At 38.3% G+C, this 25,007-nt stretch overlaps 1 protein-coding gene and 1 pseudogene across 4 annotated transcripts in view; one reads left to right on the top strand and one right to left on the bottom strand.

Annotated features, from left to right (window-relative positions):
* MELK (maternal embryonic leucine zipper kinase) overlaps window positions 1-17,434 on the bottom strand; it is a 66,563-nt gene extending 49,129 nt beyond the window's left edge. For 2 of the 4 annotated variants that reach the window (XM_039856741.1, XM_039856716.1), the window contains exons 1-7: window positions 17,286-17,434; window positions 11,266-11,361; window positions 9,932-10,017; window positions 7,549-7,665; window positions 4,365-4,508; window positions 3,413-3,481; window positions 1,578-1,670 (exon numbers count right to left, since the gene is read on the bottom strand). In XM_039856741.1, coding sequence (XP_039712675.1) covers window positions 1,578-1,670; window positions 3,413-3,481; window positions 4,365-4,508; window positions 7,549-7,665; window positions 9,932-10,017; window positions 11,266-11,323 — 567 coding nt within the window. In that variant the 5' untranslated portion in view covers window positions 11,324-11,361; window positions 17,286-17,434. Of the gene's footprint in view, window positions 1-1,577; window positions 1,671-3,412; window positions 3,482-4,364; window positions 4,509-7,548; window positions 7,666-9,931; window positions 10,018-11,265; window positions 11,362-17,058 lie in introns of all 4 variants that reach the window. The other 2 variants (XM_039856721.1, XM_039856732.1) reach the window with 2 other exon arrangements.
* Window positions 12,117-12,234, top strand: LOC120598358 (uncharacterized; annotated as a pseudogene).
* Window positions 17,435-25,007: the final 7,573 nt, after the last annotated feature.

Raw genomic sequence — 25,007 nt, forward strand, 5'->3', positions numbered from 1 at the left:
GATGAAAATTTTTACAAGATGAAAACTCTAGAGATTGGTTTACAACAATGTGAATGTACTTAACACTAATGAACCGGACACTTAAAAATGGCTGAATTAAGATGGTTTAAAAAAAATGGTTAAGATTTTATGTTATGCGTATTTTATCACAAGCAGAAAAAAAAAAAGGATATAGCATTGATTCCAGGACTATGACACATGCTCAGTAAGTTTCTTCCCTTTCCTATGATGTTCTGAGGAGGCCACAACATTGCTTCTGTGGTATTTCTGCCAAAAATGTATAACCTTAATCTAATCATAAGGAAGCTTCAGACAAATTCAAATAAGGGACATTCTACAAAATAACTGGCTTCCTCAAAAATGTCCAGGTCAAGGAAGATAAAGAGAGCCTAAGGAACTCTTTCAGACTAAAGAGGACCAAAGAAATATGACAACTAAATGCAATGCATAACCTTGAACTAAATCCTGGACTGGAGGGGAAATATAGTTCTAAAGGACATTATTGGTACAACTGACACCGTCTGAATATGAAGTGGGGATTAAATAAATTGTATCAACGTTAAACTCCCTGATTTTGATAACTAAAGTACAATTATAAAAGATCCTTGCTTTTAGGAAATACATATATAGTATTTAATGATAATAGCATATGTCTCCAACTTACTCTAAATTGGTTAAAAAAATAATATGCATATACATAAACATAGAGAAAGGATGATAAAGCAAAAAGGGAAAAACGTAAACAATTGTGAATTTAATTAAATATATACAGAAGTTTCTCAATCCATATTTGCAACTATTCTTTAAGTTTGAGATTATATCCAAAAAGTCACCAAAAAACAAGTTAGTCCCCATCTTAGTGTTATAAATTAAGTAAACTGGCACATTCCAAAGTTTCTCCCACATAACATGTGGATTCTCAAGACTAGCTGCTAGCTGCGACAGTCTCCTCCCAAAGGATCGCACTGCGCAAGAACATGTTAAAGATTTGAGATGTCCTGAACTAAAGAAAACTGTTCCCCACGGCAAGCACTTCAAGTCTTTGGCAATTAAACATTTCTCATCTTATGATATTAATATCAGCAAAATCAGTACTCTAGAGAATGAAAGGGGCTGAGGAGCTTGTGGTAGCTAGTAGTAATGCAGGTAGTGACCAGGCCTTCTGAGTCTGGGCCTCCTACACAGGACTGCTGGCCTTGGATAGTTGGCAGAGGACGAAGTACAGGTTTTCACTGTGCTAACCAGCAACTCTGAAAACTGAGCCTGCAATCCTGGCCTTATGCTTTACCTGGCTAAACTAACCACTCTAAACTATGGTGCTGTTTAACAGAAAAGTAATCACAAGGACACCAGAAATATGCCCTTATTTCATAAGTGTACTATGCATTATTATGTTTATTGCAAGTTGTTCATTTCATTTATTACTTTATATATCTCATTCTCTGAATAGTCTGAACTCTTTGATTAACAAGATTATTTCTTATCTCATTCTTATACCCCCAACACAAAATGCCTGACTCACTACAGGTCACCAATAAATTATTGATTATATATTAAATTAACCAATAAATAATTACCTCTGATCCCAGATATGATTTCCCTTGTATTAATTCGGGCGCTGCATAAGCAAGACTCCCGCAACATGTCTGTAGATGGTAATCCTTGTTACCCTGCCAATAAGATAAAAATGAAACACTTATTAATTACAACGCTTAAGAGAATAAAAGCCTTGATAAACATTCTTTCAGCACAAGCAGAGAGAAGCCAGATGAAGAATTACCCCCAAATAATAAGAGACTTCTGCAGCCAGCCCAATACTCTCTGCCTGCATGCAGGCATGCACATATGGTTTCTTCTTCTCTGGATTTTCAATACAACAACCTGGCATGAACAAAATCCTTTTCCCCTCAATTCAGCCAAGTCAGGTTCACACTTCTCAAGATATCCATTCACATAATAATCAGCTTAGCATAAATCTAAGCACTCATGTATTCTCACCCCTAAATACTCAAGGAAAAAGGGTTATTTCTTTACTAGACACTATCTCCAATACCAAATCTTGAAGAGCTTCCCTTTTCCTTAGAGGAAAGAGAGCATTATGTTACACTGAACAGTGCCTTCGGAGTCTGTTTTCTAGACTCGGTTTTAACATCAATCACAGCCTGAGCTTCCTGATCTGGTAAAATGAGGGATCTGGTCAACCTCCTCTGCTCTCCCACAGAAATACTGAGACAGGGAAAATGATACTAGTGCCCAACACCTGTAGTACAGAGTTCTACAATTGGCAAAGGACGTGTGTAATTGTGAGATTTCATTTACACCTGCAACAACATGCTCAGTGGAAGGCTGAGGCAATCCTCTCCCTGCCAATCCCTACTTTTTTCAATGGTGTCTGTGTGGCAGCCATAAATAAAGGCTTATGGAGTATGTTGCAAATATTCTCCACTGCTTCCTGTGGAGAACATGACTTAAACCAGTTTATCTGCTCAAAGTATGTTTTATCTTTATATGCCTGATGATCAAAAAACACCTTGTAGCATTTGGTTCCTAGACACGACGCTCCACTGACAATCTGATGAGGCAAAGGAAAGAGAAGAAAATCAGAAAGAATCAGACACTGAGCTGCAGGGGCAAACTCTGCTTCTCTTTGCAACTAGCTAATTCTGATTGGAGCAGGAAATAATCATGGGACTACAAAGGGCTGAGACAGGTCTGCAATTTCAACATTCTTAATGAGTGGAGACAGCTCATCTTAGAGACTGTGAGTACCATCATTAGAGAACTCAGGAGGAAGCCTCCAACAGGCAGCCACACAGGAGCTCTGCTGCAGACGGCAGAGGTGGAAAGTTCAAACTCATCTCAAAGAGAAGGTATGCTGAAGAATGCCAGTACTTAACTATGGTGTGTAAATTAAGGAAATACATGTAACAGTATAAATTTAAAAGCGCATATGGACTTTTCCCTTCAACTTTTATAAGGAAAAGTAACTGTCTCTCAAAATGTAACTAATTGTTCGTTATATAACCATTTAGATAACTGAAAATAGATTTGCACTAAATTCCCAAAACTCACATCTAAATGAACAAAGGCATCATCTAGTGGCAACATATTCAAACTGCAAATGCCTGATCAATTCAGGATTCACGCTCTGATGGCCTCATACCACTTCAGCAATGCACTACAGTGTACCCAGAGGGTCTTCAGCAGGACCAACCCTGGACCTAAAGTGGTGGTTCTCAATCTTGGCTATATATTAGAATTATCTAGAGAACTTCTAAAATAGATGAAATTTAACATTCTTCTCGATGAAGGCAGCCAGGCTCAATAAACACTAAATGGAAATCAGTGCAAGACAACACACTAAGAGGTACATTTATGAAGGAAATAAATGCATTTTTATTTCTGCACTTACCTTGGGTTTTGCACAGAGACCAAAGTCAATCAGCTTTAATTGATGATATTCATCAAACAACAAATTTTCCTGGAAAAACAAAGATATTTTCACAACTGCACAATGACTTCCTTATAACACATCACACCTCTAGCCATTTCTAAAAACAATTTAAGGTTGTTGTATTAAAAAGCCTGAATACAACAGAGTGAAAATCATTTAAAAAGAATGAAATAACAAGAAGTACAGAAGGAGAGAGAGGAGAAATGTTGATAACTATCTAACTTCCCCTCAAGACACATTAGCATAAACCATTTTCTCCTTGGTGCTCTGAGGTTCAACTACAAGCAAACAATGTATGTGCTAAAGGCAAGTTTAAACCATAAGAGTGAGCTCAAATCAAAGGACTGGGTATAAACAGAGAGAAAGGACATTAATGTCAAATCTTGTTAGACCAATTCTAGGTTCCTGACCCTGGTACCAAGTAATATTAAAATCCATGTTCACCACCATCCATATTAGTCAGATCCTGCAGACTTAAAATTATTCACATTTTAAATCTGTCCTTGAAAAGGAAAGTCATTGTACTGTTCCTTTCTGAGGCACTATAGAATCAAAATTAAAGGAAGATGGGGTTAGGAAAAGAGTATTGAATGGAAAATATTCGATGACAAAATACTCAAAAGATACTCAAAATTCTTCTTTCCTAGAGATAAAAACCTGAGATTTATATTCCATGGCTGATTACAAAGATAATGTCACACACAACTGGCTGATAAACAAGATGCCAATAAGTCCATCAAAAATAAAAACTACCAGAAGTCAAAAGTAAAGGAGGAAAAAAAACAATGATACATTACGAGTGGAGAAAAAGAAAAGCTAAGCCAAGATAGATTCTAAACAGAAAGAACCTAGTAACAACAGGTAAATGGTGTTGAACTCTCCAGTAACCATCTAACTATGACACACTTACTGGTTTGAGGTCCCTGTGAGCATAGCCCTGGCTGTGCACATAAGCAACTGCAGATACGATCTGACGGAAGACAACTCGGGTCTCCTCCTCTGACAGGCGATCCTGGGAAATTATGTAGTCAAACAGCTCTCCTCCAGGGCAATACTTCAACAGCAAGAGTCACATAAATATTGTTACTTCTTATAAAACTCACATTAGAGGAATTTAAAATAAAAAATCATACTTAAATCAGAGATATTATTAATTAAACTTACAGGCAAGGGAACTGAGGGAGGCATGTTCAAAAATACACTTTCAGGATCAAACAACTCAATTATTCCAGGAAAAGACAACAGCTCTTGGTCTTGAGCAGTTTTATTACCAGTAGAAGCAGAACCAACTACCAATGTGATTTTAAAGTTCATTTAGGGTTTTACATTTTTATAGCAAAGTACTAAAACCCATTCTCATCTTAATGTACTTATATTTAGTGTAGTTATCTGAAACAGAAAAACCCAGCAGCGATTATTGTTTCTCCATCCCAAAGATCAGCAATTTTCAGTCTGTACCAGAAAGTGCCCAGTTCTACAGAGGCTCCTCAGAGATTAAAGAGAATGGGTACCAGAGCGCAAAGCTGTGGGCTTTCCATCCCTTCTCCCAAACAGCTCCACTTTTCTGTAAACTGGGGTTTCCATTTAAGATTTCATTTCATTTTAGCAGTATCAATTAACATTATAGATGTGGATAGCTTTGACCTCATAGTTCCACATTCAGGAATTGTTCCTATAGATATACCTCGCATCAAAAATAATGCACGTTCAAGATCGCTCACTACAGCAGCATGGTTTGTAACAAAAGACTGGAAACAATCCGAATGTGCTCACACTATATAAATTATGGCACATGAATGAAATGGAATTCTATGCAGCTATAAAATAAAAAGAGGAAGCTCTTTACAATCTGATATAAAACCATCTCCAGCATTAAATGAAAAAAAGCAAGGTGTGAAAGAGTATATATTGATATGGTGACTTGCAAAAAATATTATGCTGAACAAAAGAAACCATACTCAAAGAGTACACGATTCTATTTATATAGGTAAAATTAATCTATGCTGAAAGAAAACGGATCAATGGTCACTGAGAAGAGCAGTGGGCAGGTGGGATTAAAGGGATTAACATCAAGGGGTCAGGAGAAAACTTTCTGGTAAAATGGAAATGTCTTATACCTTGTCTGGGGTGGGAAAGTATGTAGGTATGTACCTTTTTCAAACTGTTCATTGGATGTATGCATTTTTATCATATATAAATTATAACTCAATAGTCAATTTTTAAATGCTATTCAGTAAGATTTTCATAAAGAGAACAGCCTACTTCATATTTTCAAATAAAGAAATACAAAATAAGGTGGAACAAAAACATTCAAAATCTCTATAAATAAATGTACAGAGATGATGGTCTCCAAGCTAAAATGTTAAGTGGGGAAAAAAAACAAGGTATAGAATAATATGACAGTATGAGACCATTTGTGTGACAAAAACCAGTAAACTAAAAATGCATAATTATATACATATGTAAACATAGATATATGCATATATACACCCGTGTATGTGTGTGTACATTATACGTACATATTAATAATTACATGGAAAAATCTACAGGAAACACAGGAGCAGTAAGTGATTAACCAGGGGATAGAGAACTGGAAAAGGAGAATTTTATTTGTTAATATATACTCTCTTTTACCTTTTTATATTATGTCCTAGGTTCTTGGAGGGTTTTTTTGTTGGTTTTGTTTTGTTTTTTAAGTATTTAATTTGGACGAAGCGATCAGCTTTTTAAAAAGGCTTCAAAATCACCACTGTTGGCCATGTGAGTGGATCTACAGTATATTAGAGAAAATGGTTCTAGGTCCAAAACTTTCAGCATTAAGAATTTTAAAATGTGCTTTAAAACAGAGCAACCTGTTAAAATGAGGTGTAGTTACAAGTTATTGGGCTGATACTAAGGAAAATGAAACAGATGAATGATACAAGTTCTAAAGACTTTACATTTCAAGCCAAAAAGGGCAGGTTAAAACTTAAGTTTGGTTTACATAATATGTGCATTGAAGGCTACCTACAGGCTGTGGGTTGGTTGAACTGTGTCCCCCAAAAGATAAGTTCAAATCCTAACACCTGCTACCAGTGAACATGATCTTATTTGTAAATAAGGTCTTCGTAGATGTAATCAAGTCAAAATAAGGTCATATTAGATTTGGATGAAGCCTAATCCAATGACTCATGTCCTTATATGAAAAGGGAAATTCGAACAAAGACTCAGACACACAGATAAGAAACACCATTTGAAGACAGAGGCAGAGATTAGAGTGGTTCATCTATAAGCCAAGGAACACCAAAGACTGCCAACAACCACCAAAATTTAGGAAAGAGAAGCAGAAAAGATTCTCCAGAAGGAATCAACCTTGCCTACACCTTCATTTCAGATTTCTAGCCTCCAGAACTGTGAGAGAATTTCTATTGTTTTAAAACACCGAGTTTGTGGTAATTTGTTATAGCAGCCCTTGATTAATACATCATATAAACTGAAATGGTTCTTTTCCGCTAGGAACAAATTCTAAGACATGGTGTCCACTAAACCACACCTCCCCCATGAGAAGTCTATTAGAAAGGGTACCTTTACAATCTTCAATTTATTATACATCTCCTTGATCTAAATTGTTGCAGACAGAACTCAAATAGGTAAGGCACTTAATATTTATTCTAATCTTTCAAGTGAATCGTACTTTTAACTATTGATAAAGTGAATGGAAATGGTGTGAATGTTTTTGTCCCCCTCCTAAATTCATATGCTAAAATCCTAATCCCCAAAGATGATATTAGGAGGAGGGACCTTTGGGAAGTGATTAGAACATGAGGGAAAAGCCCTCATAAATGGAATTAGTGCTCTTATAAAAGAGACTCCAGAGAGATCCTTTGCCCCTTCTACTACGGAAGGACACAGTGAGAAGAAGTCAGTTATGAACTAGGAAGAGGGCCCTCATCCAACCATGTTAGTGCCTGGATCTGGGATATCCAGCCTCCAGAACTGTGAGAAATAAAATTCTGTTGTTCATAAGCTACCTCGTCTGTGATATTTGTTATAGCAACATGAATAGACTAAGACAATGATCGAATACTGTTAGGTCTCTGGAACATACTACTAACCTCAAGAACCATGAATATTTTGTTGGCTGTCTCTAATACATGGTAGAGTTGACATATATGTTGATGTTTTAGGTTCTTCAAGGCTTCGATCTCCATTTTGATCCGGGGCAAATCACTCTGTGAGAAAATATTGTATGAAATGCACAATAAACCTATGTGGGAAGTGTTCCAAGCATCGATATTAACAGTTTTAATATCGAGTAGCAAAAATAATCAGTAGCCTCAAAACAAATTATTATAAACAATATGGACAAATGTAACAAACATATTGTATTTGTATGTACATAAAAAAAGGCCTTGAGGGTTTTATGAAAGATAAGTTCATAAAACAACAGCACAATGTCCAGAAGAATTAAAACAATCTCAGAGGTTAGCATTCCAAACAAGAAAAATGACAGAAATACTAGTGTGCATGCCTGAGCTACCACTTTTAGTCTTAGCAATGTCCCTTAAGAAGTATGCTGAGCTAAAAATCAGTAAAGGTAGGTGAAAGGTATGCAGATATTCACTGCCTCCGTCTTCCAACTTTTCTAGAGGCCTGAAATTTTTCAAAATGAAAAGCTGGTTGTGGAGGAGGAGGCTAAGCCAAGCTCAAAGAATTTTAAAGTCCACATTAAAGACAGAAATCTAGATAGCCATGAAGTAACATGTAAAATTTATTAGAAAAAGAGACTCGATCTAATGATCAGTGGCTTAAGAGCCAATTATCTAGGACCATGCGACCGGATGTCAGGTCTTGACAAAGAATCAATTGTAACTTTGGCTATTATGATATGATAATCTTTTTTTTCCTTTTCTTATGGGGAATGGGAGTCTGATGACTAAAACCCTGAAAGTAATCAAAATATTATTAAACTAAAATAAGCATAACAAATACAGAAAATATAAAAACAAGTTTAGAAATAATGAATTAATGAATTTACATCATCATACTGATGCTTTAGAATAAGTTTTATGTATCAGTGTGGTAATACATTTGTAATAACAGTATATATTATTTGCTATTTAAGCGTTTGTAGTGTTCAAGTGAATAAATCATACTAAAGTAACTGAAGTTTAAATTGCTTAAGGGATGTGCTCGCTTTGGCAGCACATGTACTAAATTGCTTAACGGAATTAATCAGATGTGTAATCAATGTTTAAATCTTCGAGAAAAATGGTTTTTAATGCCTTATTAGCTTAACAAAAATTATACTGAGCACTGATAAATAAAAATATTGAAGAGCCTGAATTATTAGTTGGTGGATTATTAAAAGTAATTTCTGATATAGGTCACTTTGTAATTTTTGACATATTTTGGAAGGAGTTCAAAGAACTAAGTGACATTGCTAAAACAAAATTCCTTACATTCCCTTTGACTTATTTATGTATGTTAATCACTACTTACATATTTAAAAATAAAAAATAAGGTTAATGATGTAAACTCTGTCTTGTTCAGGCCAGAAGATAGACTTCCACCACCCCCCACCCCCCCAAAAAGTCCAATGTCTATTTAAAAATGCATTTTCAATCAATTATTATTTTTGATTATCAATATTTACAAAATGTTTGTTATTTTACTCAATTATATGCTACTAATAATTATAATGCTAACTCAATCCAGAAGAAAAAAATTTTTTAACTCTCAGATTTTTGTTCAGAGAAAAAAATATTTAATTTTTTTCCATTTACCTTCAAAAAAAGAAACAGCCACAGATACATACTGGGAGACGAGTGAATTCACAGCAGAAAATCAGAACAAAAGCACAGAAACCGAACCATATGAGGTATGGTAGATAGAATTAGGGGAAAAAAACACCACTCAGGATGAGTACAATCACTGGAAAGAATATAAAAGGCCCATAAATACCATCAAAAGAGACAGGTCTTCCCTTAATATAAAAACAAAAAATTTTATGTACATTGGAGCCAAGATCACAAATTGGAAGGGCTCCTTTAGGAGGTAATGAGCAGCTTAATCCTGGAAGTATTCATGAGGAAGAAAAAGAGGCTGACCAGGAAAAGGATTTTATTAGATAACTTCTAAGGTCGCTTTGAATAAAACTCTGGGACATAAGATCCATCTATACTATAAAATAGATCAACACTGAGTAATGGGATCACCAGAAGATAAAGAAGGGAGATATTCATACTCAGAAACATTATGAAACAATGGATTCGACAGGCTTCAAAGATGTGCCATTGTCCTGCATTAAAACTAAGGACAAAGTAACCCCTTCCCCAAATTACTTTTTAAAACCACAGAATTATACATAACTGACAATTTTTTTAAAAAGCTAGACAAATATTACTCTAATAAAATAATAACTAGAACATTAAAGCAAATTCAAGTTTTAATTCACAAACTGATCTATAAATATTTAAAAAATAATTTGAAACTTACCCCTAGTGCATTTTTATCCATGATTTTTATAGCTACCATTTCTCCAGTGAGGATATGGCAGGCAAGTTTGACCTTTGCAAAGCCACCTAAGTATAGGAAAATTATGAAGAGATAAGCAAGACTAACCTAAATATCAATATCAGAGCAAACTGAAGATAGAGGCACAAATGCCTTCTTATACACTTTTAAAAGGCTTTACTGATCCATACTTTCCTGGAAGTTTGTGGTTTTCTTTCTATTGCTTCCGAAGTGATAGCCATGACCCTAACCTCTTCTTATCCAATGTCTAGCTGAAGATTTTTTAAAAATCATAATAGTATACCTTTAATTTTTAGTAAGTAGGAAAACAGAATTCACTCTTAAGAAATCAGGTTTATAATTAATGTTTCAATTAAATTTGCTGTATAATTAACATTGCTAGAACACAATGTAAAGTTGCAGAGACAAAAGACAAATAATATGAAACTCCATTGGTTTTAAAACTGTGAAGATAAGCAATTATGTTTCAAAACTGGATCAAAACCTAGATAAGCATCTACACTTAGGTACCTAAAAGAAATCTCCGACTTAACATTTCTAAAAAGAAGCTCCTGGTAGTCCCTCTCATGGTCTTCCCCATCTCAGTAAATAGCAACTCCAACTTCCCAGGTGCTCTGGCCAAAATCCCAGGAGGCATCCTTATCCCCTCTTTTTTTGTCTCACACCCAATATCCAACTCATCAACAAATCTCACTGGTTCTTGGGGGAAAACAGAAATGTAGTGACTGGAAATGTTCTATGTGTCTTGATCTGAGCAGGGAACATTTGGGAATATATGTATGTGAAACTCTATTATGATTAGTGCACTTTTCTTTTTTGACTATATGTTATACCTCATTAAATCAAAATACACAAACACACACATATATGTATACGTGTGTGTCTGTATACATAATTCCACCCCTTTCGCTACTATCACCCTCATCTAGTCACCACCATCCATCACTGGCATCACTCGCATGAATTATTGCAATAACCTCATAACATCTCTCTGCTTCTACCCTTGCCTTCCCCTACCCAATCTTTTCACAACCAAGCAGTGAGAAGACCTTTAAAAACAAAGGTCTGATCACTCCTTGGCTCAAATCTCTCCAATGACTTTTATTACAAATAAGGTGACCTACAAGGCCTCTCCTACTACTCTCCTCTCTCTTACTCCTCTTTTTCCTACTAAAGTAGGTTGAAGAATTTTAAAACTATATAGGTTAAACTTAAAGTTCATAACTTCCCCAATATACTATATCCTCAAATAGCTGAGCTATCATCCTCTGCCCTCAAGAAAAAATAAAAATTACCTGTCCCGATAGTTTCATATAATTCATAGTATTTGAGAAGTTCATCATAATCTTTCATAGTCCTCCTGGGAGTTTACTCAAAATTACAAAAAGAACCTGTAAGACAGAAAAAGTACATGATCAAAAAAGAAACTATTATTAGATTATCTCCTCCACTCTTATAACTACAAATAGAAATATATTTTAGGCATATAAATGATACTGGAAAAACTGATTAGCCACATAAAAAAATACTGGATTCCTATCTCACACCATACATAAAAATCAATTCCAGATCAGTAAAGACTTAAATATGAAAGATAAACCTTTAAAACTCTTAATAAAATATTGTCATGATTTCAAGATAGAAGAGGATCTTTTAATACAGAAAATGCTAATTATAAAAGAATACATTAAACAATGTTAAAATTAAGAACTTCTGCGCATCCAAAGCATCATTAAAAAAAAACCATAAATGTGAAGAAACATGTGCAATATTTGTAACAATGGACTATTATTCAGAATATATATACTGCAAGACAACAGTATAGAAAAAGAAGATGCAACAGAAAATAAGTAAATGAAATACAAAGGCATTTCACAAAGAAACACGAATGACCAATAAAAACATGAAAAAATGCTCGACTTCATTAGTCATCAGGGATGACTTAATTTGCATCATCAAATGCAAATTAAGACTCCAATGATATACAATTTTAAGATACATATGGGATACATTTTTTATTATGCTTTACTATTTACATGTGTTACATATACTCTTAAGTAGGTAACAAATAATATATAAAAATTAGTTGCAAAGATCTTAGGTAGATCTTATTTGATTGTCTTCCTGAGTCTTAAAATTAAGTAGAGTCTACAGCCATGCCACCCTGAACACGCCCAATCTCCTCTAATCTCGGAAGTTAAGCAGGGTTGAGCCTGGTAGTACTTGGATAGGAGACCATCTAGGAATACCAGGTGCTGTAGGCTTTAAAAAAAAAAAAAATTACAAAAAGCCATCAGGATCGTAGGGGTCTGTTATGTACGTTAATATATACTCATACCAGTTTTGTCATAGTTGCAGAAGATATGCTCGTGTTGACTTTAACTAGGTATTATCAGTGTATCTGACAGAACTAGTCAGACGATTAACCTGGATTTTCTTCTATTCATTCATTTATTCATATAGATGTGTTTACTGAGCACCTATGATGTGCCAGACCTGCACTAAGGCTATAATGGAGAAAAGAAATATGGTTTCTGCCCCTCACAGACCTTGCATTCTAATAGAAAAGACGAAAGGTAAATCAACAGATAACAAATTAAATAATTACAATTTATAATAAATACTAGAAAAGAAATAAGTAACAGTGGTTAGAATGAGACACTGAGAAGGTAATATTTAAGCCAACATCTAATTCAAAGGATAAGAAGTGAGAAAAAGAACATCAGCCTGGCTAGTAATCAGACTGAGTGAGATAGTCCTACCAAAACTTCAACAATGTTTCCAACACGACCTGGACATGACCATGTAAACGATGTTTCTATATAAAACTGTTAAAATGATAATGGTCCTTTATTTGCTGCTTTCTCACCAATGACATCCTCAGCCCCACATCATTCTCAGATGGCTGAATGCTGAAATGCCCCTCCTCTTTGATAGTGGCCATCCCAAATCTGGTCCCTGCTTCCCTAATCCCTTCTTAAAATCATCCAGCATAAACCCAAATCCTATAAGCCCCTTTCAACTCACTTTGAGACACCCCAAGGTCCTAAGGAATGTGGTTTCTCTTGCAGCAGCAAGCTAAAAACACCTTTTTTTTTTTAATATCTGTGTTCTTAGTGGTCTTTGACTGATAGGCCTTAGTAGAAATGTGAGCCCAATAAGAATGAGAGAAAGAGCGTTCCAGAAAGAGGAAATTTAGGAGCAAAGGTCTTAGAAGAAGAAAAAATTGACATGTACTGCACTGAAACTGCTTTTAGAGGGAAAAATTTGCATTTCCAGCAAATGGAGATGCAGATTTAGAGCTGGGGCAATTGGTTAGCCATATGGAAAAAAAGAACATTGGATCTCCTCCATCTCACATCATATACAAAATAAGTTACAGTTAGTGTAAAGACTTAAAAAAGACATCTTTAAAATTAGACAGCTAAGGCTTTACCCATACCTAACCTATAGCTAGGAGTGTCAAAAGGCAGAGGAAGAGATAGAACAGAACTGTTAGAAAAGTATGAATTAGAGGAGGATCTCATGGAAGCCAAGAAGGAAGAAAAAAGTAAAATTAGTTAAAAAGTATATTTCTAAATAAATTTTCTAAAAGTATCCATGTATAAGTCAAGTCCTAGGACTTGAGTTTAGGTGCTACAGAATGGAGCTTTCTTTATAGGTAGACATGGGGTAAAAGTGAACCTATGCAGAAATGGTTTCTCTAAGGGGCTCTTCTTCCCAGAGACTAACATGGAAGGACAAAACTTAGGATTTCAATTTTGGAAAGAGATGCCCCCATATCCCTTAGATAGTCAAGCAGGAATCAGAGGGGCCAAGGAGAATAAATGGAGGTCACTGAGAATCTCCCGTATAGACCAGCACAGCACACTAGGGCTCTAGAGTTCACAAAGGAGTTTGAGATCTAGTAATGAAATCCTCCTTTGTCTGGCCTGTCCGCTGTGTACAAATCTCCCTCCATGACTTAGCAGTAGACCAGCTATGGCAGCACAGTGTTCAGGATCCCGGGACCCCATTCTCTCTAACACTTCAAAAGGTTAAGTGAGTACTTAACCTTTCTGGGACTTGGAAGCAAAGTTCAATCTGGAAAGGGCAGAGCTCACATATCTTGATCGTTGCCCCTCAGAAGTGGAAAAACCTGTACTAGTGCTCATTTTTAGAGCGAGATAGTCTCCCTTCACCAACAGGCAGAGCTCTAGCAAGCCCTTTGAGGGCTCTGGGATTGATGGGTGGCCAGCACTACGTTCACTACCTTCAAGTTCTCTATTCTTCATTTTGTGTCATCTAGAGCTGAGTGACCAGCATATTACTAAGCCTTAATAATGGTCATGACTTTGGAAGACTTAGAGTGTGAGTTCAACCTCGGGAGTATGGTGAATTTATAAAGGAAAAGAAGAGTAATAGAGTGAGAATGGGTCACTTTCTTAAACTGAAATAGAGAAAAAATAAAAATAAAACAGAATGAAATTATCAAAAGCCCAAGAGCCACAAAGGATATTTTTTTAAATATTATTTTAGAATGCCTAAAGCACTCTGATTCCGAATCATTTTACTTGGAGATAAAAGACAAATTATCAGCAAGTAAAAAGCCTTCAAAAACTTGGTCAGTGAACAGAACACTAGAGCAGAAGCTTTAAAAAGAAAAAAATATCAAAACTCAAGAAAAAAATCACTTTAAAAAAACCCTGATTTTAGTCTCAACATCAAAGCTGAAACAGCAGGAAAAAGACCATGTGGAAAAGACATGATCCAATAAACAATATAAGCAATTCCGAGGAAGAAATGGCATTGGACCAACTTAATAAGCTGTCTGAACTTTTAATCTAGCTGAACCCGCGTGAATGTAATGGGGGAGGCAAACAAAAGGAACACAGTCGAGTCCCGGTGCTGATGGAAAGCTGGTGACATAAAATGAAACATTTCTGCTTCCACTGGAATGGTAAAAACTACTCCAGGTAAGGAGACACCACAGAAGACAAATCTATTCTCACTGGACACCTACGGCACAGGTTTAGAAATATCCTTAACAACAGTACTGATTCAGAAATCTTTGAAAGGGCATTTGTCAGTGGGGCAAATGTGGAAATGAAGGAGAACCAAACCCCCCCAAAAACAGGCATTGCACGATTAAGAAATTTCGAAACAGGCAATAACAGCAGTAAAGGTACAGGGGTTATTTAACACAAGGCTAAGAAATCTTTGGAATCCTGATGAGGGAGAAAAAAAGCAGCAGCAGGAGGTTGGAAATGGGGGAATGTCAGCCTACAAGTCTGTTTGGAAAGTTACTTTCTATAAAAGTGGGCTATTAGGTTCATTAGATAGCAAAGCCCAACTAATGCAGTATTGGAGCATTCAGAACACAGAGGCTAAAGAATAAGCAGAAAGAGACATTTCAAAGTTTAAAAACCATGAGATGGCACTGGATGAAGGGAAAGCAGGCCTTAGGAAATATAAGAATCCTAACTGCCACCACTGCACATCTAAATTCCATATAAGCGCTGAGCTATTTTGACTTGCCACACTCAGAGAAAGCAATTTGTATGATGCTGGAATTCACTTCCCAAGATGAAGGATATAAGAGTGTGTTATAAGTAACTTCTTGACAGATTTCTCCCAACAAATGAATTTTGAACTTCCAGGTCATGGCCTCTGGTCAGCTAGCAAAGATCAACTTGCACCAATGGAAGACTGAACCATGCATCTTTTCTTTTTCTTTCTCCCGTCTTCTTTATTTACCCCCTTCTCTCAAATTATACAATGTCTGGGTAAGTTATACCAATGTGGGCCCAAATTATATCTATCAAATCCAGGGAACATCATTTTTGCTACAAGAAAACTGGTGTTTATATGAAAAACTGCTATAATAATAGATATTACTTGGTTTTTAAGTTTTATGGCTGTGGAGCTGGTCCAAACATTCTTAAGTGCCCTCTTTATCCTCTAGAATTTGGAAATAATAGAACACAGAAAAGACTTATGATTGGAGTAACTCAACTTTGTAGCTACTAAAAGAGGTATATAATCAGTCAATGTGGAAAGCAATCCCTTAACTGTAGATAATAAAGAAGGAAACTAGACCGCAATCAGACACCTAAATGTCCTTCCAAGTGTGACTAAATAGAAGAATTGGGGGCATATATAATTGGGGTCTTGAACTTCTCTGAGGAAACAAGGAATTGCCTAGATAGTGGAGAGAGGTTTATCATTAAATTTTATAGGATAGCAACGAATTGGGGGCATTTTCCTACTAACAGCATTATTTAGGTTATGTTATTACCTGCGGTGTAATATATTTACCTTATCTAGTGAGGTTGGTAAGATATTGATGCTGAGGATATTTCAAAGGAGAAGTAGAATACAGAATGGCTTATAATGTGACCTTGTAATACATTAATTAACATCCTGTCTTCCACCCTTGTAAAGGCTTCTGGAAGACTCGCGAAGAAGTATTTATTCTTCAAGATGTTAAGGGACTGATCTGCCCATCTCATAGGTCCACAGTAGATATACGAGACGGGCAGATCCACTGGTGAAACAAGACCGTGAAGATGCAGTAAAAGCATTTCTGATTTCTCCCACGCAACATGGGAAACAAAGCAAAACATGAACAAAAATGTTAGGAACACTGACCTCTAAACAAAACCCCAGGCACCTCTGATACTCCCCGCCTTTCACCTTCCCTCATTCCACTATCAAAGAGAAATACCGAAGGTGAAGCTCAAGAAAAGTTACTCATCTTAGGCGCTAGAAGCCTGGTAGATCTTGGGATGCCCTCCTTTGGGAGTGCCCCTTTTCCCCACAGGTTTGTTGGAGGGAGCTGCTCTTACTACTACAGGATTCGGTGCATATTCCCCTTTTAGCGTGAGCCTCTTAAGCCACTACTTTGGGAAAATGAAAGGAAGAATTGGACTCTAAAAAGGGAGTGATAACACATAACATTTCCTTTTTTACCGGACTGCCCCAGTAAAATGAGTTGCACGAACGGAAATAACTCGAAACCCTACTTTGAACTTTCGCGGAGACAGGGTCTTGAAAACCGGGAATGGGAATTCACATCCGTCGCAGCAAACGCTTGCCTGCACGCCTACCTTTATCGGTAAGCCTGCGGTTAATACGGTCATTATCTTCACTTACAGAAGAGAAAAGCGGGGGTTCGGAAATGCTAAACATCTCATCCAGGGACATGGGCCCATAAGGTGGGACTCCATTGACCTTCTCAGCCTCCAGTGAGCCGGCAGCAAAATGGGCTCGCGCCGCCGCTCCCCCGCGCCACGCACTGCTGGGACCCAGGACCCAGACTGCGGGAGACACTGACCTGAGGGGCAGAGGGCCCGGCGGGGCGCGGCCAGGCAGAGGGACGGAAGCGCCGGCCTGGGGTCAGTAGCGAAACGACGAGTGCAAAGAGTTCCTAGCCGTCTTTCTGATCCTGCGGTTCCAGCCGCTTCCGCCCGCCAAGGGAATCAAACCTCCCGGGCCGGAAGGGGCGGGACGCGGCGGGGGCGCGCGCGGCGGGGCTCAGGGAGGCGGGGGCGCGCGGTCGCCTGGGACCGGAAGCGGGGAGGGCTGGCTGTCCAAGGAGTGGAGTGGTCGTGTGGCTGCCTGGGCTGTAAGGGTGACTTAAGGCTTTGGTCTTCAAAGTGGGGAACGCCTTTCCCGAAGGGCATGTCGAAATTCTCCAGGTGGCGTGAACAAAGTTTCCACATAATTCAACTTTCTTTCCTTGTTTCCTGAAATTGACGTGCAGAGGTCATTAGTAGTCACGATTCTCATTTTCATCCTCCCAATCTTACTAAAATGTGTTGCCAGAAGAGTTAAAGACCCCAGAAACCAAATTGTCTATTAGATAACCCAACCAATATCATAACTGAAATCTTCCTAAAACATTTTACTATTTGGTCATTATGTGATTTTCATCATTGTCTAGGTTAATGACAACTCGAACCAGGAGAAAAAATAAAAATTATAGCCACAGGAAATAAAAAATATTAAGTATAAGTTTATATATATTTTTATATGTATTTTTAAACGACTTTTTTTAGGATAGTTTAAGGTTCAGGGAAAATCTGAAGGAGTGGTACAGAGATTTCCCCTAAACGCTCTGCCCCAGCATATGCATAGCTTCCCCTATATTAATATTCCCCACCAAAGTGGTACATATGTAACATATGTTACAACTAGTGAACGTACATTGTCATATTATCACCCAAAGACAACCGTTTATATTAGAGTTCCCTCTTGGTGTACATTTGATGGGCTTAAGACAAATGTAAAATGTATCCTCCATTATAGTATCACAGGGAGTAGTTTTTCTACCCTAAAAATCCTCTGCTCCACACCTATGAAGCAGTATAGTATATATGTATGTATTTTTATTGCAATGAAATACAATAGGGAGCTGGATAAAAGATTTCCACGCAAAAAAAAAATAATAATAATAAGATAACATCCTATGGAATGGAAATGTGAATAAGGAGAAAAAAGAAGGAAAATAATTGTTTAAAAAGAGGTTGTACATTTTTGTTTATATATATACTTTTTCATGGATGATGGTAGGTATCAAATCACTATTTCCCATCCACTGAATATCTTTAAAGGAGTGATTTTATAGCTTTCTCATAATCCAGCTTTAAAAATATATATTTACAATAATCCCAAAATTACATCCTTTGTGAACATTCAAAATTATGAGAAAATTTAGATGCCTATTTAAAGTTTTTCAAAAGTATTTTGAGTGTACATATTCAAAAGAGTTTAAATATTACTGAATTAAGGAGAATAATTATGCCATAATTGAAAACAGTCCAGTGGAAAGAGGCAGGGCTCTGTGGGTCTATTTTCTCATATTGACAATATGAAGGTTGGATTCTGATTCTGCAGCTCCCTATTTCGCAAGTCACTAAGTGGGTGGGTCAAGCAATTTGGGATGTAACATCTCTACCAATAATAACACCATTAGCAACCATAATAAGACACATTACAATTTTTTGAATGGCTAATGTGCACTTACATGCATCATCTCTATAACCAAATGTCAGCCTCTCTCGCACAAGGTAATTTGTGCTATCCACCCTTTCATCAGTCACCAGTGTCTATGCTATGCCAGACCCTGTTCAGGAAATGCCAAAAAAGAGAAGGAAAAAGATGTGGCTTCTGCCCAAGGTAGCTCAAAGACAGAGGACCCATATCCATGAACAACCAGCCCCAATAAAGGACCAAACTGAAGTACAAAGAACAAGTGCATGCAGCCATGCTAGTTAGAGCTCCAAGAGGGTAGCAGTTATTTCTGACCAGGGAATTGCAGTATTTTATCCTGGTGTTAGACCTTTTATAAAAATAATAGAAAATTCGACATGGGAAAAAAATTCCCCAGACAAGAGAAGGTATGTGCGCAGGAGCACAGAGGCAAGAAAACACAAGCCTTCTAGGAGAAAGACATGCTGGGTGGAGCACAGAAGATGGAAAATGACAAGAAAGGAAAAGCAAGTAAGCAGGGGACCCATTGTGAAGGGCCTTATGTGCCAGGCTAGAGCTGAGAGAGGTGTTGACCAGGAAAAGGAGATGAACAAATGCTTTTCAGAGAAAGCTCAAGCAGCCACTCTGTCAGAATAAGAGTGTCCCAGGCCTGGCCAAAGACCATGTCTGTGTAGCTGATCTCAGCCTGGTACACAGTAGGAGCTTATTAAACTCTTTTTGAAGTGTGTGTGTGTGTGTATGTGTGTGTGAATTCAGCTTAATTTTGAGTTTGAATTCCATTTCACCAAAGGAACAGAAACTTAATCTTAGTCTTTTGGAGTTTACCCCACAATTCTCCACCTGCCCATTAAGATGGGCATCTGGCCTTTGGTCATCAGTCCATGCCAGTGGCTGCCACTATTCCTGACAGCCGGGACCCTTCTGGTCTGGAAGCACTCTTCCCCTCTGCCACATCTAAGAGCGTGGGAATCAGGCTGTTCCTTCCTTGACGTAAAGAAATCCAAAAGCTTCAGCTTTGCCTCTTGGGGCTCTGTCCAGAAGGCAGAGCTTGTCCCTCCACCCACCACCAAGGTCTCTGTTGCAGTTATTTACCCTTTGTCTTTTCTTTCTCCCAGCCACAGGGAAACTCTTCTTTGTTCGAGGGTGGGGTTTGGAAAGATCTCCCCTCTCTCATAGAGATTTTGTCTACTCTTGGAGTCTTCTCTATTTACAGAAGGGCACACATTTTGGATACCAAAGCAAGAAAGCCTCCTTTGATATTTCTTATATCTCTATCACACCCCTTCCCTGGGGACACAGACAAGGAAAAAGGCAGTGCCTTGAATGAAGGAGGGGGTGAAGGGAGTGAGTTGAAGGGAGAGTAGTAAACTGCATAAGGAAAGGAATATTGTTAAACTTCTCAAAAAAACTGTATTCCACAATACATAAAAATTTAATACATTTTTATTTAATGACATGTGAATGAATGAGCATCCACACCTGCCAAGGAAAAAAGTGATCCTGCATTGTCTTCCAGCTCTAACTCAGCTGCGATGCAGTCTGCCTGAGAGTCATGACCATCAGAAGAAAAGTTCATCTAGAAGGTCATCTACTGTAACTGGAGCCCACAGACGAATTTCCTTGGGTACAAACAAGTCTCGAAACAGCTTTAACTCTCAGTTCAGAAAGCTATCCATGCCAGCCGGGATTCCCAGAATTCCTGAAGCTGGGTTGGAGCATGGAAGGCCCCACCTGTTTACTCTAAGGAATATTTTTAGATTAAGGCAAGGCAGCATGTCCAAGGTCAGAAAGGTTCAGGCCAGTACATTGAGACCAGATGGGCTGCTAATCAGGTACCTTTGGGCCTGGCTACTAAGCCTCTCAGTCCTCTTGCCTCCTGCAATAGCTATTGTGGACCCCTCTTTGCCATGAGTTCATCACAGCAAAGCTTTTTGAGCTCTGTCTCCCCCATAGCAGGGCTACCAGAAGACTCTGGAATGTGTGTAGAACTGAAGGACAAATAGGGCTCAGCCTAAGAAATGGCCATGTCAATGGTAAGAAGGCTTACTGACAGTCCTCTAAAACCTCCAACTCCATAGCTGTATTATCACTATGCCCTTGACAAAGGCATGCAGAGCCCCCAGGGGACCCCAGTGAGTTTACACATCTTCCGCCCCCAAGGCCATAGGGGCCTGCACCATACTTGGAATTTTCAGAATCAGAGACTAGATTATAAGACTCTCCACTGAGCTTGCTGTGTGTAGAGACCACGATGAACGTGGTACCACTCACACATTAACCTATCTAACAAATATTTACTTGGTGCCTGTAAGTCCCTGCTCTCACAAAGCTTACCTTCTAGTGGGCAAGACAGAAAAAAAACATGTAAACGAATAAGAGATTTTGTTTCAGACCTTGACATGTGCTAACTAAGAAAACTAAGCAGGGACAGGGTTAGAGAGTGATGTGTGGAGAGATTTGCTATTTTAGGTAAGGTGATCCGGAAAGGCCCCTCTGAGGAGGTAACAAGAGCTGATGTGTGAAGGGTAAAAAGTAGGGAGCCTGTGAAGATGGGAGAAGAACATTTCACACAGAGGGAACCACAGAAACAGACTCTGAGCAGGACCAAGTTTGGCACATTCAAAGAAGGCCTGCAGAGCCCTCAGGGGACCCCAGTGAGTTTACACACCTTCCGCTCCCAGTACATTGATCAAGAGCAGAAGAGCTGGCAGTCAGGCGGAGGGGTGGAAGCTACCAGATTGTATAGGGCCCTGCAGCTCATGAAAGCACTGCAGATTTCATCCTAAGTATGTTGTAAAGTCATACTTGGGGAATGACATGACCTGATTGACATTTTTAAAAGACCAGAAGGCAGCCATGTGGAGAATTGACTGCAAAAGGGAAGAGTTTAAGCAATAAGACCAGTTAAGAAAGCTATTGCTGTCAAAATGGATGATGGTGGCTTGGATTTGGGTGACAGTGATAGATGGTGAAAAGTTGTTGGGATGTTGAATTTATTTTGAAGGGAAACCCCACGGGACTTGCTGATAGATTAGATCTTGAGGAATGAGACAAAGAGGAGTCAAGGAGAACCCCAAGGTTTTTGAGCCGAGCAACTGAGTAAATGGTGATGCCATCAACTGAGAAGGTTGTATACAGCAGGGGTCCCCAACCCCCGGGCTGTGAACTGATACCTGTCTGTGGCCTGGTTCCTAACAGGCCACAGAGCAGGAGGTGAGCAAGGGCAAGTGAGCCAAGTTTCATCTGTATTTGTAGCCACTCCCCAGCACTAGCCTAGCATCACCGCCTCAGCTCTACCTCAGATCATCAGGCATCAGATTCCCACAAGAACTCCGGTCCCTGGATCCAAAAAGGTTGGAGACTGCAGGATATAGGACTGGAGTGGGAGGAGTTCTGGAATCCAGAGACTAGAGACAGACAGCACTGGAGAGTCATTTGTGTAGAAGTGGTATTTAAGCTCCAGGATTAGATGAGATAAATAAGAAGAGAATAGAGATAGAGAAAGGTTTGTAAATTGAACTTGGGACATGCTACCGTGATGTGGTCAGGAAGAGAAGGAGAGGCTGAGAAGGTACAAGGAAAACCACATGGTGACTGGAAATCCTTGGGAAGAAGTACTTCAAGGAGTGCATCAAAAGCTGCTAGATTAAAAGTAAAATGGGAACTGAGAATTAACTGTTAGCTAGGAAAGGTGGAAATTATGGTAACTTCTCAGCAAAGCACTGGGTGCTTGCCTCACTGAAGTGAGCTGAGGAGAAAGATGAAGAAGTGAATGAAGAGTGTGACAGAATCCCAGCAGGAAATGGATGGCACCCTCGGCTGGAATTTTTTAAGAAATATCTTCATGAAGATACTATTCTCTGAGGCGGGTGGAGTTGGGTACTAAAGGGGAAGTTGAGACTCCCAGGGAATAGAATAGTGGGAAATTGTTAAAACCCTGAGGCCTAAGGAGCAAAAGGAAAAATTATATCAACTGAAGTTGGATGAAAAGCCAATAGAAGAGGGGCCACCTGGAGAAGAAGTTATAGTTAGAAGTAGCATTCAGAAACAGCAAAGTAGGGAAGAAACACGAAGAATAAATTGGGCTGAATTCAGTTGGAAGCCAGAGGAAGCCATCACATAAGGCAGCCTGGGGATAGAATCCACGGAAGCCAGCTTCCCAGGGCAGGGAACAGAAGGAAGAGAAAAAAAAACCTGTAAGCTGGGGGAGGGAGAGGACAGCAAGTCCTGGTGACTCTTGAACAGACCAAAAGTTAAGGTAGTGAGGCACAGAAATATTTAAGAGAACAAGTATAGACACCACATCCCAGCCTCACCACTATTTTACCCTGGACACTGTGGTTTGATATTCCTGGGTATTGTAAGAATTAAATGAGATCATGGAATATAAGGTTCTTGGTCTCAATAAACTGTAGCTGTTATTACTGTAGCTGTTATTGCTGTAAAAGTGCTATGAAGACACAGCATTAGTTTATTTTAAAAGTAGCTTCGAAGTATCACATTTAAGAATCATAGTGATTTAATGTAGGTTCAATGAAGAAGACAAGTCCTACTTTTTTGAATCTGGGAAGTGTTTCTCTTGTTTTACTGCTTGAAACCATGGCTATGTGTACTGTCACCACCTGGTGGCAGCATACCCCAATCATGGGTTCCATTGTTCAGAGAGGGGATTCTTTTTAAAAGGTTATGGACAGAAAGACAATTATGTACCCTCTTGATGAAGTGCACAGCACCACCTTTCAAGTAGTAGCCTTGCCAAAAAAATCAAACCTGACTCCAAGTAAGGCTCTGGATTCAACTATCATTTTACAGGAAATACAGGAAAGAAATAGACACGTTAAACAACCTCATGAGGATGTGAGCCGCAAAACCAGAGTGTGAAAATACCTGCAGGATAAACACCTTAGTTTCTTTGGGGAAGAGAAAAAAAAAAAAGCAAGGAAAAAAAGCTGGAGGATTAACATATCACAATAAAAAGAGCATTCAGGAAAATGTGAATGCTGACTGGATGTTGGATGATATTAAAGAATCACTGTGAAATTTTCATGTGGTGGTTTTGGTCTTGTTATAGTTTTTCAAAGGGAGCACTTCAACTCTCTTTTAAAAAGACATACACATCGAAATATAGGTGTAACAATAGGATGTCTGAGATTTACTTCAAAATAATTGGGGTTGGGGGGTGAGGGAAGGGGAAATGGATGAGATAAAGGTGGAAACAGAATTGACAATGAGTTAATTGTTGAAGTCGAGTAAAGGTGCTTGGAAGTTCATTATGCCCTTGTGTTATGGACTGTATGTTTGTGTCTCCCCAATGTGATGGTATTAGGAGGTGGGACTTTGGGAGGGGAATTAAGTTTATATGAGATCTTGAGCGGGGGAATCTCCATGATGGGATTAGTGCCATTATAAGAATAAAAAGAGATACCAGAGCTTCCTCTCTCTGCCGTATGAAGATATAAAAAGAAGACAGCCATCGGCAAACCAGGAAGAGAACCTTCACCAGAACTCAACCATGCTGGTATCCTGATCTCAGACTGCCAGTCTCCAGAACTACGAGAAATAAATGTTGTTTAAGCCACCCAGTCTATGGCATTTTGTTATAGCAACACAAATATATGGTATTTGTAGTCAACAGACCAGCAACATGCATGTCACAGGGAAGCTTTTTCAGAAACAAGGTCTCAGGCCACACCCCAGACATACTGAGTCAGAACCTGCAGTTGAACAAGCTCCCCAGGTGAATCATAGGAATGCTAAAGCTTGAGAAGCATCAAATTACATTATCCTTTCTACTTTTGTGTGTATTTGAAATTTCCAACGTAAAAATACAAAGACTAAGAAATTATAAAAGTACAATTGATAATGTACAGCAAATGTCACATAAAAAATGCTCATTCGATATTCCTCAATGTGAATTGAGTGGTGCCTAAATAGCAAATATTTCTCTCTTTCTTATCAGTAATAGTTACATCATAATAATAGTATGTTATGATTAAAAATACAGCCCATATCAACATATTTAATCTTTGCAAAAAGCCTCTAACATAACAATTGTTACAGATTT

Source organism: Pteropus medius, unplaced genomic scaffold, assembly GCF_902729225.1.
Source record: "Pteropus medius unplaced genomic scaffold, Ma_sr-lr_union100, whole genome shotgun sequence".
Classification (NCBI taxonomy): Eukaryota; Metazoa; Chordata; class Mammalia; order Chiroptera; family Pteropodidae; genus Pteropus; species Pteropus medius.